General features: G+C 43.7%; 1 protein-coding gene across 2 annotated transcripts in view; it reads right to left on the bottom strand.

The window, feature by feature from the left end:
• Positions 1-696: 696 nt before the first annotated feature.
• Positions 697-12,819, bottom strand: part of banp (BTG3 associated nuclear protein) — a 36,056-nt gene continuing 23,933 nt past the window's right edge. Inside the window, exons 12-13 of one of the 2 annotated variants that reach the window (XM_027015209.2) lie at positions 6,043-6,183; positions 697-2,464 (exon numbers count right to left, since the gene is read on the bottom strand). In XM_027015209.2, coding sequence (XP_026871010.1) covers positions 2,342-2,464; positions 6,043-6,183 — 264 coding nt within the window. In that variant the 3' untranslated portion in view covers positions 697-2,341. The other variant, XM_027015210.2, reaches the window with a different exon arrangement.

The following is a 12,819-nucleotide window of genomic DNA, read 5'->3' as shown; positions in this document are numbered from 1 at the left end:
GACGGGTTGTGCTGCATCCTGACTCGGGACTTTGTAGTCCAGTCCTCAGGCCCTGATTATTAGTTAAGGTGTGTTTAAAAAATCAAAATGTGGACTTTCTCAGGGCTCCCCAGGGCTGCTTTGAAAATCCCTGACCTAGCTTCAGCTGAGCTGTGAGGAGTGAGAGTAGGTGGAGAAACGATACAACATTCTCCTCCCTTTTCCTATTTCTGTCTGTCCGTACTACAAACCTTTCATTCTTTTTCATTATCCCTATTATTTTGTTAAAAACCTTTTTCTAACAGGTTTCCAGCCCCCCACGAATCAATTTGTTGTCTTGACGACAGGGTCCCGCAAGACTGGATGTGAGATTGGGTGGTAAAAGTGAAAGGTACTAAGCCACTCCATAACCAATCCCCTCCACAAGGTCGAGAGGACACCCGGATCCCATCAGAGATAGGGGAGTGAGGCGAAGAACGGAGGGGCGTGGGGGTAAATGTGGAGTGGCCGACAGACTGGCGGGGAGAGAAAGGGAGTGTAGGAGGAAGAGAAGGAGACACAGACAGACCAAAAGGTTGAGATGGAAAGGCAGAATGAGTAAGAAAGTAACCTGAGAAAGAATGACGCTGTGAAAATCAGAGAAACAATGGGAGGACGCTAGAGGAGTGATAAAAAGACACACAGAGACCAAGTGCAAACAAAGGCAAACAGCAGAGATGGTTTTATCAACTTTTATATGAACTGTTTCTTGCAGCTATTCCAAAATACACCATTACATCACAGAGTGCGTGGGAACTTACACTGAAGCTCCAAAAGAGTCTCTTTATCTCTTTCTCTCTCTCTCTCTCTCCCAGCCGTTGCGATATGCAGCACCAGAGACCCACTTCTCTCTCTGGAGTACACAGACACACTCAGAGGAAGCATTACAGCAAGACTGGATGTTTAAGTGACTGGCCAGGTCATGATGTCTTGAGCTGGACTGAGCAAATGTGCGCTGACCAGACGGAAGTGCTCAATCCTTTTCAAACAATTTTTTTTTTTTTTTTTGCTTCATCGCACCCAGTCCCCAGGAATATAAAATTAAAAGGAAACAGACTACCCTTCTTAGCAACATTCAAACAGCCACAACACGCCCAGCCAGCAGAGCAGACCTTTAATATCCCCATATGCTCAATAACAGCGTCGCAACCTCCCTCACAAACAGCACCACACTCATAATTCAACCCATAATGCCATCGTCAGTCACAGTAAAGTGTGATTGATGCAAGCATTTCCTCCTATGGTATCCCCGTCTCCCAGTGAATCCAATCTGCCTGCTACTGTTCTGCTTGAGCTCAAGAACCAAGACCCATGCCAGCATGTTTTAACAACAGCCATTTATTCCTTCTGAGCCAGTCCTTCTCACACATGTGCACATGTAAAATGAAAAAGCGTTTTGTACCCTATATACACGGACACGGTCAAAGTTTCTTCCGAATGTGGATTCATCATCTTTTTTATCTACAGTATTCATTCACTGTCTCCTAAAAATAGCTTCACGGTTGTTTCTGGTTGTTTCAATAAGGTGTCAGAAAAGAATATACCAGTGTTGTGGATTGACCGTTCTGGGGTGGGGGTGGGGTGCTTGATGGAGAAAAAGAGAGAACTTCCTCAAATATGCCAAAAGAAAGACATACCATGAAAGAATTAAATTAGACACAGTTCATGAAACAAAGCATGTTCAGCAATCTCATGCTGGGTTAGCATCACTGATCTGTAACCCAAGAGTCCCATTTGCGAGCTTCACTTTTTGTTAAACTGAACAGTCCACAGAACAGTCTTTGTCCTAATTTGAAAGGGGATAGAGGAACATCTCCCAGCCAAACAGCCAGGCACGCTCCTGTGAGCTGTAGTGAAGTCAGCGCGTCCTGTGAGGCGGAGGTGCAGAAGTGATGGAACGCAGGCGCACAGGGGGGAAAACCCCTTTCCCTTGTGCAGTGCTCGGCCAGAGCCGGGGACACAGGCAGCTCCAACGAGCGGGAAACCTTCTGGGCTTTGCGAAGCTGACTGGCGGTTCTAACTGTTGTGGATTGTCATGAGGTCGCCAATGGACCAGTTAACACAAAAGGAATTGCAGTGTTTATTTAAACAAAGGCTTTGCCTGGTTTTAGCCTTTGGTGAGCAAAGTCGCCGATTCTGTTTGAGTTTGAGGACCCAACAGTCTGACTTCTGGCTTTCTCTCTCTCTCTCTCTCTCTCTCTCTCTCTCTCTCTCTCTCTCTCTCTCTCTCTCTCTCTCTCTCTCGCTCTCTGTCTCTCTCTCGCTCTCTGTCTCTCTCTCGCTCTCTCGGGCTGCTGCAGCCCAGGGCCCGGGCAGGTGGCTCTCAGGTGCCCACAGTGTTGACGGGCATCTGGATCTGGAGCACTTCTCCACTCTCCCCCTGCTGGATCTGAATGGCCTCCTTCACCTCCATCTCTGCCTGCAGCTCTGGGCCCAGCGCCTCTGCCTGAAAGATAGAGAGACACAAGAGAGATGGAAGAAGAGAGAGAGGGAGACAGAAAGATGGATGGAAATCGTGATCAAATCAGACAGGTCCGCATTTCCGGGCGTAGAGACATAATCAAAAAAGAAAAGACTACAAAACACAAAGACAGTACTGTGTACTTTGTTATATAAGAAAACTTGCTACTGTTAGTACAACATATTCCCCATTCATTCACTTTCATCACCGTTGCCATCATCATTCTTCAGCCATTCTGACACTTTTTCAATACTGGATTATCTGACAAGAACAACAGTAAAGTTCAGCTGTATTGAACAGAACTGCAGAGAGATCAGATTAAGGCTCTGCTTTATCACCATCAACCAAATCAAAATAGAGCGTGTGAGGTAGACCAAAAGGGACCAGGATGAGTCACATGTGAGAGTGCAGTGTGTCCAATGAGTCAGTCCTTCCTCACACTTGCCAGGGGACTCAACTACACACCTGCATAGCGCAGAGAGACAGCCTACACTGGAGAACATGGCCCAGACACCGCCTCCCACCAAGGCCTCTTAATGTCTCACTCTCTCTCTCATTCTCTCACATACACACACACACACACACACACACACACACACACACACACACACACACACACACACACAGCTGTGGCTGTAACACAGCACTGATCCAGCACTGCCTACACTTCAGTCCCCAAAGCCACACAGTCTTAAAACATAGATGTTTTGACATTATTCACACAATGGGTGTGATTTGTGTGCCAAGTCTTCTGTGCCAAATCCTGAATCCTGCTTGCTCCACAAGAGGGCGATGATGAAAACATCTTAAAGCACTAGACGTGGAATTAGTCTTGTGAATGATTTTGGTAGCGAGCCTACCTTCCTTTAGCTTTCTGTTTGTTTTTTTTAAATACATGAAAATTAGTCCTCAGATGCTCTGCGACTGGTGTGATGAGAAGACACTGTGCCTTGTTCTCCGTCTGGCACACACACGCACATCTCTGAACTGAGCTCCAGCGAGTTCCGGGCCAGCTGTCATGACCCGCTGCTGACCCGGCAGAAGGGCAGGGGAGTATCATTCAGCACCACTCTGTCTGTTACAGTTCATCGGCGCTGTATAGGGAACTGCACTTCCTGTCCGGAAACATTCTTTCTGTCCATTTTGTTCTTTTCTGACCCAGTGGGTGTTATGGAAACTATTTAAAAAAGTATATTAAAAAAAAAACATTAAAAAATGCCAGGGTAAATAAATAAAAAGAAATGAGCAATTTTTGGCTCATGTAAGCACTACCACATGTTTGGTGAGACAGATGAGAGTGATTCTCATAATTCTGCAATTTATACAGTGTGGAGACTGCATAGCTGTGGTGACCTCACGACCCCATGGAAACGGGCCAGTTAGGGCACAGCTGAAGTGCAAGGGTAAGTTCAAAGCTGCAGAGGTTCTACAACCTGGAATACCGGCCCACACACACAGACACACACAGACACACACAGACACACACAGACACACACACACACTTTCAAGACTGCTGTGATTCAAAGTTAAAACAAGCAACTGAAGAAACGTCGGTTATTGGTTGGACCTCAAAACAGAGCTGTAGAGTAGATATCCAGAATCACATGCACTTTCTACTCACAATAACTCATTAAGTGCGTTTCCAGCCACAGCCCAACAGGCTGAGCAGCGCGTCGTTCCCCGTATGGGGTAAGGCATGTTCGAGCTGTCTCTCCAGCATACCCATGTCTCCATCCAACACTGAACATGGGTTTCTCATGCGGAGACATTCGTTCCGGGAGGGCCAAGCTTGGAGGGAGGGAGGCCGTGTGGCTGGGGTCTGGGGATCTGTGGGGGAGCGGGGCCAGTCATGGAGTCGCACACGCTCTCTAGACTTGGCTCACTGCACTGGACGAAGCAGAGAGGTAAGCAGAAGGCCAACGTGTGTGTGTGTGTGTGTGTGTGTGTGTGTGTGTGACTGTGAGAGTGCGTAAGAGTTTGTCTATGTGATGAAATGAGAGAGAGAGAGAGAGAGAAACAGAGAGACAGACATGGACTGAAGGAACGAGAAAGAGAGCAATGGAATATAGGACACAAATACCTAGGCTTAGAATTTGGGCAACAGGCCGCAAAGAACATTACTACCACACGTCGATAGTCCATGCACTCCAGAAGAGGCTGTGTGTGTGTGTGTGTGTGTGTGTGTGTGTACTGAAGAACTGGACAGCTTTGTAGGGAAAACCGAAAGACAGAGAGGAGCGACAGAAGGAGAGATGAATGGGGAGACCAGTAAAAACAGGTATATAGGACAAGTATAGGCAATGATATAGGTAACGAAGATGTTCTACCAGTGAATGGCTGAAATAGTCCTAGTTGGTGTTCTACCAGTGAATTCCAGTTAAAAATAACCCCCATGATTCATCAGAGATGAAAAACTGTACATGTAGTTTTATAATCCCATTGCTTCATGAGAATGCCCCATGTTTCCAGCAGGAGGAGGGGATGAGTTCTCATGGTAAACAAAGGGCAAACAGGCCAAAACAATCAAACGAGTTAATACTAGTTAGACCACAGCACAGCCATGTCTACGGTCTGACTGTTGATTTGGGTTTTAGCAGGCTGGCCACTTTAAAGGATGCCACAGGGGAAGGGTGCGCCCCCTGCTTCTACCCACATGGCCTGCTTTGTCCTCTGCCCCACTACAACACCAAGCGGATTTGAAGCTCCTCTACTACTTATGTTTTTCTTTCTTCCAGCCTTCCATCTGTTGAATGCCCAGGCACCATTTCTTAATATTTACAGTGCAGGTAGTGGAGCTACCTCTTGTTTGTAAATGCAAAATATCAAATTAGCTTGTGTGTTTCAGAGCTGTGGACTCTTTGCACATAACAAGCGTCGAGGTAAAGCCACATCTTTCTTCATCTTTGAACTCGCACTGCAACTCTCACTAAACCCTTCAACTTTTATGTTTGTGTAAACGTCGCCCTAGCATCTTTGAAACATGATTACAGCATCATAAGGAAATGATTTGCGCTGTTCCACAGTTAACAAGGCAGGGTATGTGTAGAGGGAGTGAGAGAAGGAGAGAGGAGGGAGAAAGGGAGATAGAGAGAGGGGAGGAAGAGAGGAACTACAGGCTATTTTGTATTTCTTGAGAAAACAAACTGATGTGGAGTGCTGATTAGTAGAACAGGGTGCATGAGCAGCTCCAGAGCATATGCAGAACCAAGTGTTTCCAGATAAGGCGCGCGCACACACACACACAAACACACACACACAGTTTTCAGATCTGCCACCTGATGATGCAAATAATTATTAAATGTACACATTTCTTTGTAGTGATTGATTTGCAGTTATACAGATATAAACATACAGTCTATCTGAGCTGTACTGTAGCAAATCTGCTACAGTAAAGCATGTCATATGTCTAACAAACACTGAGATTAATTGGAGACGTTCAGTGGTGACACCTACAAAGAGATCTTTGGGATGTAAGGTTGTGTGTGTGTGTGTGTGTGTGTGTGTGTGTGTGTGTGTGTGTGTGTGTGTGAGTGTGAGTGTGAGTGTGTGTGTGTGCTCCCCACCTGCACAGCTCCTGTGTGGTCGGTGACAGGTCCCAACTGCACATACTGGACCTGGATGTCACTGCCCTGCAAAGGAGACGCTTCCACTGCCCCTGTCCCATCAGCAGAGGCTACTGCAATGAGCTGAGGCCCTCTCAAAACCTACACACACACACGCACACAGAGAGGGGAAGCAGAGTGGAAAAACATGTGAATGGAGACGACGAGACGAAGCACTCTGTATCACCACTACAGCAAAAATGGACGAAGCTGAATTTTGCAGTCACCTCTCATGAACAGCACAATAATGCTTTGGACACAGTGCTTATTGTTTGAAGGAACTCTCTCATCATAAGATAAAATCATATACGCCACATGGTGCATTAGCCTGCTGACGCCTGACGTGTGTGTGGAAGAGAAGCACACAAACTCTAAATTAGAACTTAGTGTCTTCATCTACTTAGCTCTCTAATTACCAGTAGTTCACGCACACAAACACACACACACGCGCCTTTACAACAAAGCTATCAGTCTGTACAATATGGTCCAAAAGACTGAGTGCACAACCAAGAACATTAAATGTTTGGCACTGAGAGTTTTTCAGCATTCAATTTGGCCTCATAGCACAGCAGTAAGCTCCTCTGACATTCTCCCAAACAGCTGGAAATATTTTTAACACAAGTATGATGTAGCAGTACTGATAAGACATAGAGTCATACTACATGAGTTAATATCAGACATTAGTTGATTAGAGATGACAACAGTTGTTGTCAGGAGCCGACAGGTATAATTTAAGTTAAAGATAGTGGTTTAAATGAATTTGCACAATATGAAAAATGAATGAGTAAATTATGTGCAAACATTTAGTTAAGTTTCTATTTATCAAACAGCTTTAAATGATGCATTGTTGGAAATAGTAAAATTTGCATTATTTTTTTTATTTTGCCCCCCCCCCCCCCCCCCCCCTTAAATAAGAAAATAACAACAGATGTTTTCTGCTGGCAACACCATCTCTCTTAATAATTTGATATTTTCCCATCTTTAATACATTTCCATCTTTCAGATTACTGGTTTGGAATATTGGTTTCTAAACACGCCGTGTCACTGCTGTGTCACATGTAATGTGCTTTGCCCAAAGCATGTGATCAGACCAGATCAGATCAGTGTGGAGGACACAACACAGGCAGGCACTGGCTGCCAGGTCAGAAAGCACATGTGGGGATCACTGTGGGCTCTTAATGTTTAACACCTGTCATAGGACTCATCTGCTATTAATGACAGCATGAAGAGCAGCTCGCTGTGCTCACAAGTACTGAGTTCTGAAGTTAGGAGAATTTCTTAAGGCTTTCCAAAGCAACTCTTCCTATTGTATGAGACCCTTTATGGACAGTAAACATAACAGCCTCTGAGCACTACTGATGAGGATGAGGTCATATTTGCCAAATTGTATTTTCAAATTCCTCAATAAATATTTGATCTTGTTTTTGGGCTTGTGTGACAAACAGATTTTCCGATGTAGCACATGCTGGATATTGGACAGTGCCCTCAGAACTGTGTGTGAGAGTGACAAACACACACACACAGACACTCAGATGCACACATCCTAAACACAAGTACTCACATACACACACAAATACAAAGAAGGAGAAGGTTTAGGCCATCATATTAACACTTCACTGTCGGCAGCATGGGTCCATGGCCTGAAAGGCTGTTCGTTAATCCAGAGGAAGAACTCGAGGTATGACAGTATCTGAGCACTGGAACTGATGGCTCAGAGTTGCCACTCCAGCAGGACCTCTGATGCTCTCATTTCCATCTGCCTTATAGAGTTCTTAAACGATCAAACCTCTTTGTCATCTGAGGACGTCAGGGCCCGAGCTCCAGGCCCCGGTACAAACGGCGTGATGCCTGTCTCCCACAGGAGCTATCCGTCCCCGGTTAGGAGGAGAGTCAGTCTCTCAGCACAGAATCCCGCACTAACCTCAATTAAAGATGCATTACATGCCCCGGCAGTTCCCCCTCCCCCGCTCACCACGACCTTGGCTTTGAAGCGGAGCCACCGGCATGTTTTGAAGTTATGCTGAGCCATCACCGTGCTCAGCGTGTCTCCAGCAGCAATGCCAGCTTCGCCACAGCGTCTCCTGCTCCTCGCCTGTACCGTGGCATTAGGGTAAAAACAAGCCATGCCGGCCAAAGCAGAACCCAAGCAGAGAGACACTGGCCAATCAGACTTGAAGATATTCAAATGAAAACATATGCAGGAAGTCTGGTCAGGATGGGGGACGCATTGAGGAGAACATCATTAGATACCCTGTGCTCTTTGTTAACATATGCTAATATTTTAATTAAATGAAACATGTAGCTATGACTACAAAACCATTGGCCAAGGTTGATGTAGTGTAGTGGGTAACAAAGCTGCCTCTCCTGTCAGGGACTGGAGTTCGGTCTCCAATCCAGGCAAGCGTACCATGCTATACTAATAAGTGTTCAGGGGTAAGACTCCTAATAGTACACTCACCTAGTTCTCTACCATGATTGAAACTGCAACTTTCTCTGGATCAGGGTGTCTGCCAAGTGCATAAATGTAATCCATGAAATTACCTTTTTAGTTATCCAGCAATCAGACGCACAAAGAAATAACATGTCGCAGCTGAATATCAGTTTGCCAGATTGAAATTGAAAAATTATCTGAAGTAATCTAACCCAGTGAGGGATTTCTACAGCTCAGTATGGCTATGGATGATGGCCACATACTGAAGTTTGCTTTTTTATGTAGGTAGTAAACTAAATATGTCACAGGTGTAATTGAGGGTAATGTCATTAAGCAATTGAGGATACAAATAAAGGTATTAAATCAAATGAAGATGTGCTTGGAAGTGGACAAAAGTCTATTTTTCGACCGTTTTTTGACTAATAGAAAATGAATGTTGTGTGTACACACACTTGCACCATCTCTCCCAAAATGCTCGGCTACCCTCTGAAAGCAGTGGAAAGAAACTTCCCAGGAACAAATATCACTATTTCATAAACTACAACAACTCAGCAGTAAGAACCTGACATGTATAATACAACTACTGCAAATACTCACATAGAATATATACACAATAAGCACTAGAAAATGGTCTGGACTGAGACATTCTACTATGCCAAGTCCTCAACACTCAACACTAAATCACTGTCACTTCAACGCAAGACACAGCACACACTTTACTGAAGCAGATCAATATACGTCCTGCCCACATAATGCGCCCAACTAATATGCCCACAGTGCTGTACTGTCTGGTTGGAGATGGCTAAACTACTGCCCCAATTTCTACAGCCCATCATCCTGTTAATCCAATTACTCACCTAGAATGTCTTTCAGATGTATATACATCTAACTTCAGAACTCAGTACTTGTGAGCACAGCGAGCTGCTCTTCATGCTGTCATTAATAGCAGATGAGTCCTATGACAGGTGTTAAACATTAAGAGCCCACAGTGATCCCCACATGTGCTTTCTGACCTGGCAGCCAGTGCCTGCCTGTGTTGTGTCCTCCACACTGATCTGATCTGGTCTGATCACATGCTTTGGGCAAAGCACATTACATGTGACACAGCAGTGACACGGCGTGTTTAGAAACCAATATTCCAAACCAGTAATCTGAAAGATGGAAATGTATTAAAGATTGGAAAATATCAAATTATTAAGAGAGATGGTGTTGCCAGCAGAAAACAGCTGTTTTTATTTCCTTATTTTTTATTTACACACACAAACACACAATCTGAAAAAGATTCCAAGTGAGCAACTGCAGTGTAGTTTGTTTGTTTGTTTATTTTTTGGTGTGTGTGTGTGTGTGTGTGTGTGTGTGTGTGTGTGTGTGTGTGTGTGTGTGTGTGTGTGGGTGTGTGTGGGTGTGTGTGGGTGTGTGTGTGTGCGCGCACGCATTCAGGTCTAGGTCTACATGCATGTGTTTTGTTTTTGTTGGTTTCCATGTTTGTGAAGCTTGACAACCGAAAGTGGCTAGTGCCACATTGTGTTTTGACTTACACTGATCTGTTCTGTCAAAAAATGTTAGTGGGCTTGCACATTGACTACACTAATGTTTTTAATATTGCAGCAAAATTGTGTGACTAGCCAACAGCACACATACATTTGGCAACCTTAAGACCTCCGATATAAGTAGATTTTTCAAACTCAAGACTGAGCTTCCTAAGCCAAGTCTTCACTTTAATTCCTGCATTTTGTTGACTTTTTATGTATGAAAACCACAAATTAACAGCAAATGTATTCTTAAGTTAAGGCTCTCAGCAAGGTGATGTTACTTACTGGCGGGGACACGGCAGTCTGCAGCTTTCACTTATTATTAAAGAAGCACCACATTAGTTAGCCCCAGGGCTTTCACAGTGACGTGTGTAGACAATGTATTGTGCTAACTGCAATACTGAATACGCAGTAATATTCTTCCGTTGAACAAACCGCATTTAGCTGGACGGTTACGAGAACGAAGATTTTAAATTTCATCCTAAACCAGGAGAATTTTGATCCTGAGAGAACAATGGATGAGAGCAAAGAATATCAAGAAAACTTTGTATATGTAAGTTATCAGGCATTTTCCTGTGTGTTTGTGTGTGCGTCCAACTCTAACTGTTAGGTGAGTTTTAGCTACATTAAACACAGAAACAAATAGCAAAGAATCATCAAATAGCAAAACCAAACCTGACTTCAGTTGGTCTCACAGCAAAAACCACTCATCAGATTTAAATAGAAACGACACCTTTGTGCTGACAAACCTTCAATGGTCCAGTGTGACAATAACAACGTCCTTATACAGCAGCTAGAGTGCCCTTCATAATTTAGATAAGTCAAGATGTTTGCTCTGTACTGCAGTCCAGGATTTTTCATGATACAAGAACAAAATAGTAAGAAAATTATATATCAAGTTTTTTTTTTTAAGTTTTTTTTTAAGGAGGTCATTGAAAAAAGGAGGAGGGGGTCAATTTAATAATAAATTATGAATCAATAAGTCACTCAAATGCACTATAGAGTAATAAACTCATATATATATATATATATCCACATAACGATATACTAAAATATATACATACATAAAGATATATTAAAATAGATAGCTAAAAATATCTAATACATTATATAAATCAATAGATTTATATATTTATGCTCTCCCATAAACAGCACATATCTGACTGGCTCTGTGGTTTCTGAACTCACTTTTGAACTAACTTTAAAGATATTATTAAACCATGATGGCATATAGGGCATTTTAAAAAGAAATTATTATAATTTTTTATTTTTTTTTTGCAGTTTTCTGTCTTAAAAATCTTGAACTCTGTTTAAGTAAGTAAGTCTGACGTGAACATTGTGTGTACACTGAAATTATATTCTCTTACTTGAATTTGAGAGGACAGCCTATTGAGTAGAGCACTCAAGGAGAAGGTGGGACTGCAATGCCTTTGTCCAACACAGCAGATATTAACACACACACACACACACACACACACACACACACACACACACACACACACACACACACACACACACACACTCTGACAGATTGTTTTTATATTTCCCATTTCAAATTCCACCACTAATCTGGTCCTCGGGGTTTCAGTGAGAAACAATGCATGAAAATCAATAACGGTGAGAAAGTAACAGGCACTCACACTCACACACACCCTGTGTGATCCAACTCAAACCCTACCCCTAAAACACTCTCGTTCCAGCCTCCACACACACATCATGTGTGCATCACATCCCGTGTATCTGTTCTAATCTAATATGCATGCATGTGTGCTGATTATTGTTCTGAGGGTTGACAGTCCAAGCAAGTGCAGCAGGAACTACGAATGTTCAGCTACAACACTTCAACATAGTGATGGTTTTAGACAACAGTGACATGCTTCCCACTTCTAAGTCATGAAAACTGCCCTTGTCAGGTGACGCCCGGACTGTTTTCGGGTCAGTTCCCGCTCCTCACTCTCTCCCCGTCACCAATCCAGAGAACACGAGGACACAGTTCCCACATTTTTAAAGGGAGGCTAATTCAAACCATGCAGCCCACTGAGATGCGCTCCTGCTCACAATGTCGTCCAACCAGCCCAACAAGCTTAAGCTCATCCATTTAAACAAATACAGATCCAGATACCCAAGCCCAGCAAATACCAATGACAACCACATATACACAGAACATATAATATAATGTATATAACAAAATATACAAAGCAAAATACGACCAAAGACATGCAATTTCCAGACTGCTTTGACACAGGATAATGAACATACCAGGTACATTTTTAAAAAGGAAAAAAAGACATGCATCACAGGATTCCCAGCTCAGGACTGGTAAGATTCATAATTACTCATACAGAAATATTCCTCCCTGCTTCCCCACCCTGGAGATTCCTATACTGAATGGCTCTGGAAATGAAAGCTGCTGGTACCCTCGCTCTACTACATCCTGTGACTAACTTGGTGCCAACTGTGTGAGCCTGCTGGAAGCAGAAGCCTAGAATTGGCCGGGATCAGGGACCTTAGTGTTTCGAACAGACTTCGAACAGACAGTTAAACTGCCTGGTCTGCTTTATCTGTTCAGCCTAGCCTCCGGGTACAGAAGGAGTCTCGCCCACCGAATAACCAAGTGAGCTGAAATCCCCAAGCTTTGTGCGCTGGTTGCTAAGGCTGAAAACAAACAAGAGAGAGCAGGGTTTGAATAAATCTTTCAGTTATGCAGTAATGCTTCCAGCAGTAACGCAGGACACCGAATTCATGAAGGAACTGGAGCAAAGATGATGGAGAACA

Source organism: Electrophorus electricus, chromosome 2 (assembly GCF_013358815.1).
Source record: "Electrophorus electricus isolate fEleEle1 chromosome 2, fEleEle1.pri, whole genome shotgun sequence".
NCBI lineage: Eukaryota > Metazoa > Chordata > Actinopteri > Gymnotiformes > Gymnotidae > Electrophorus > Electrophorus electricus.
This window is presented reverse-complemented; position numbering and strand designations above follow the sequence as displayed.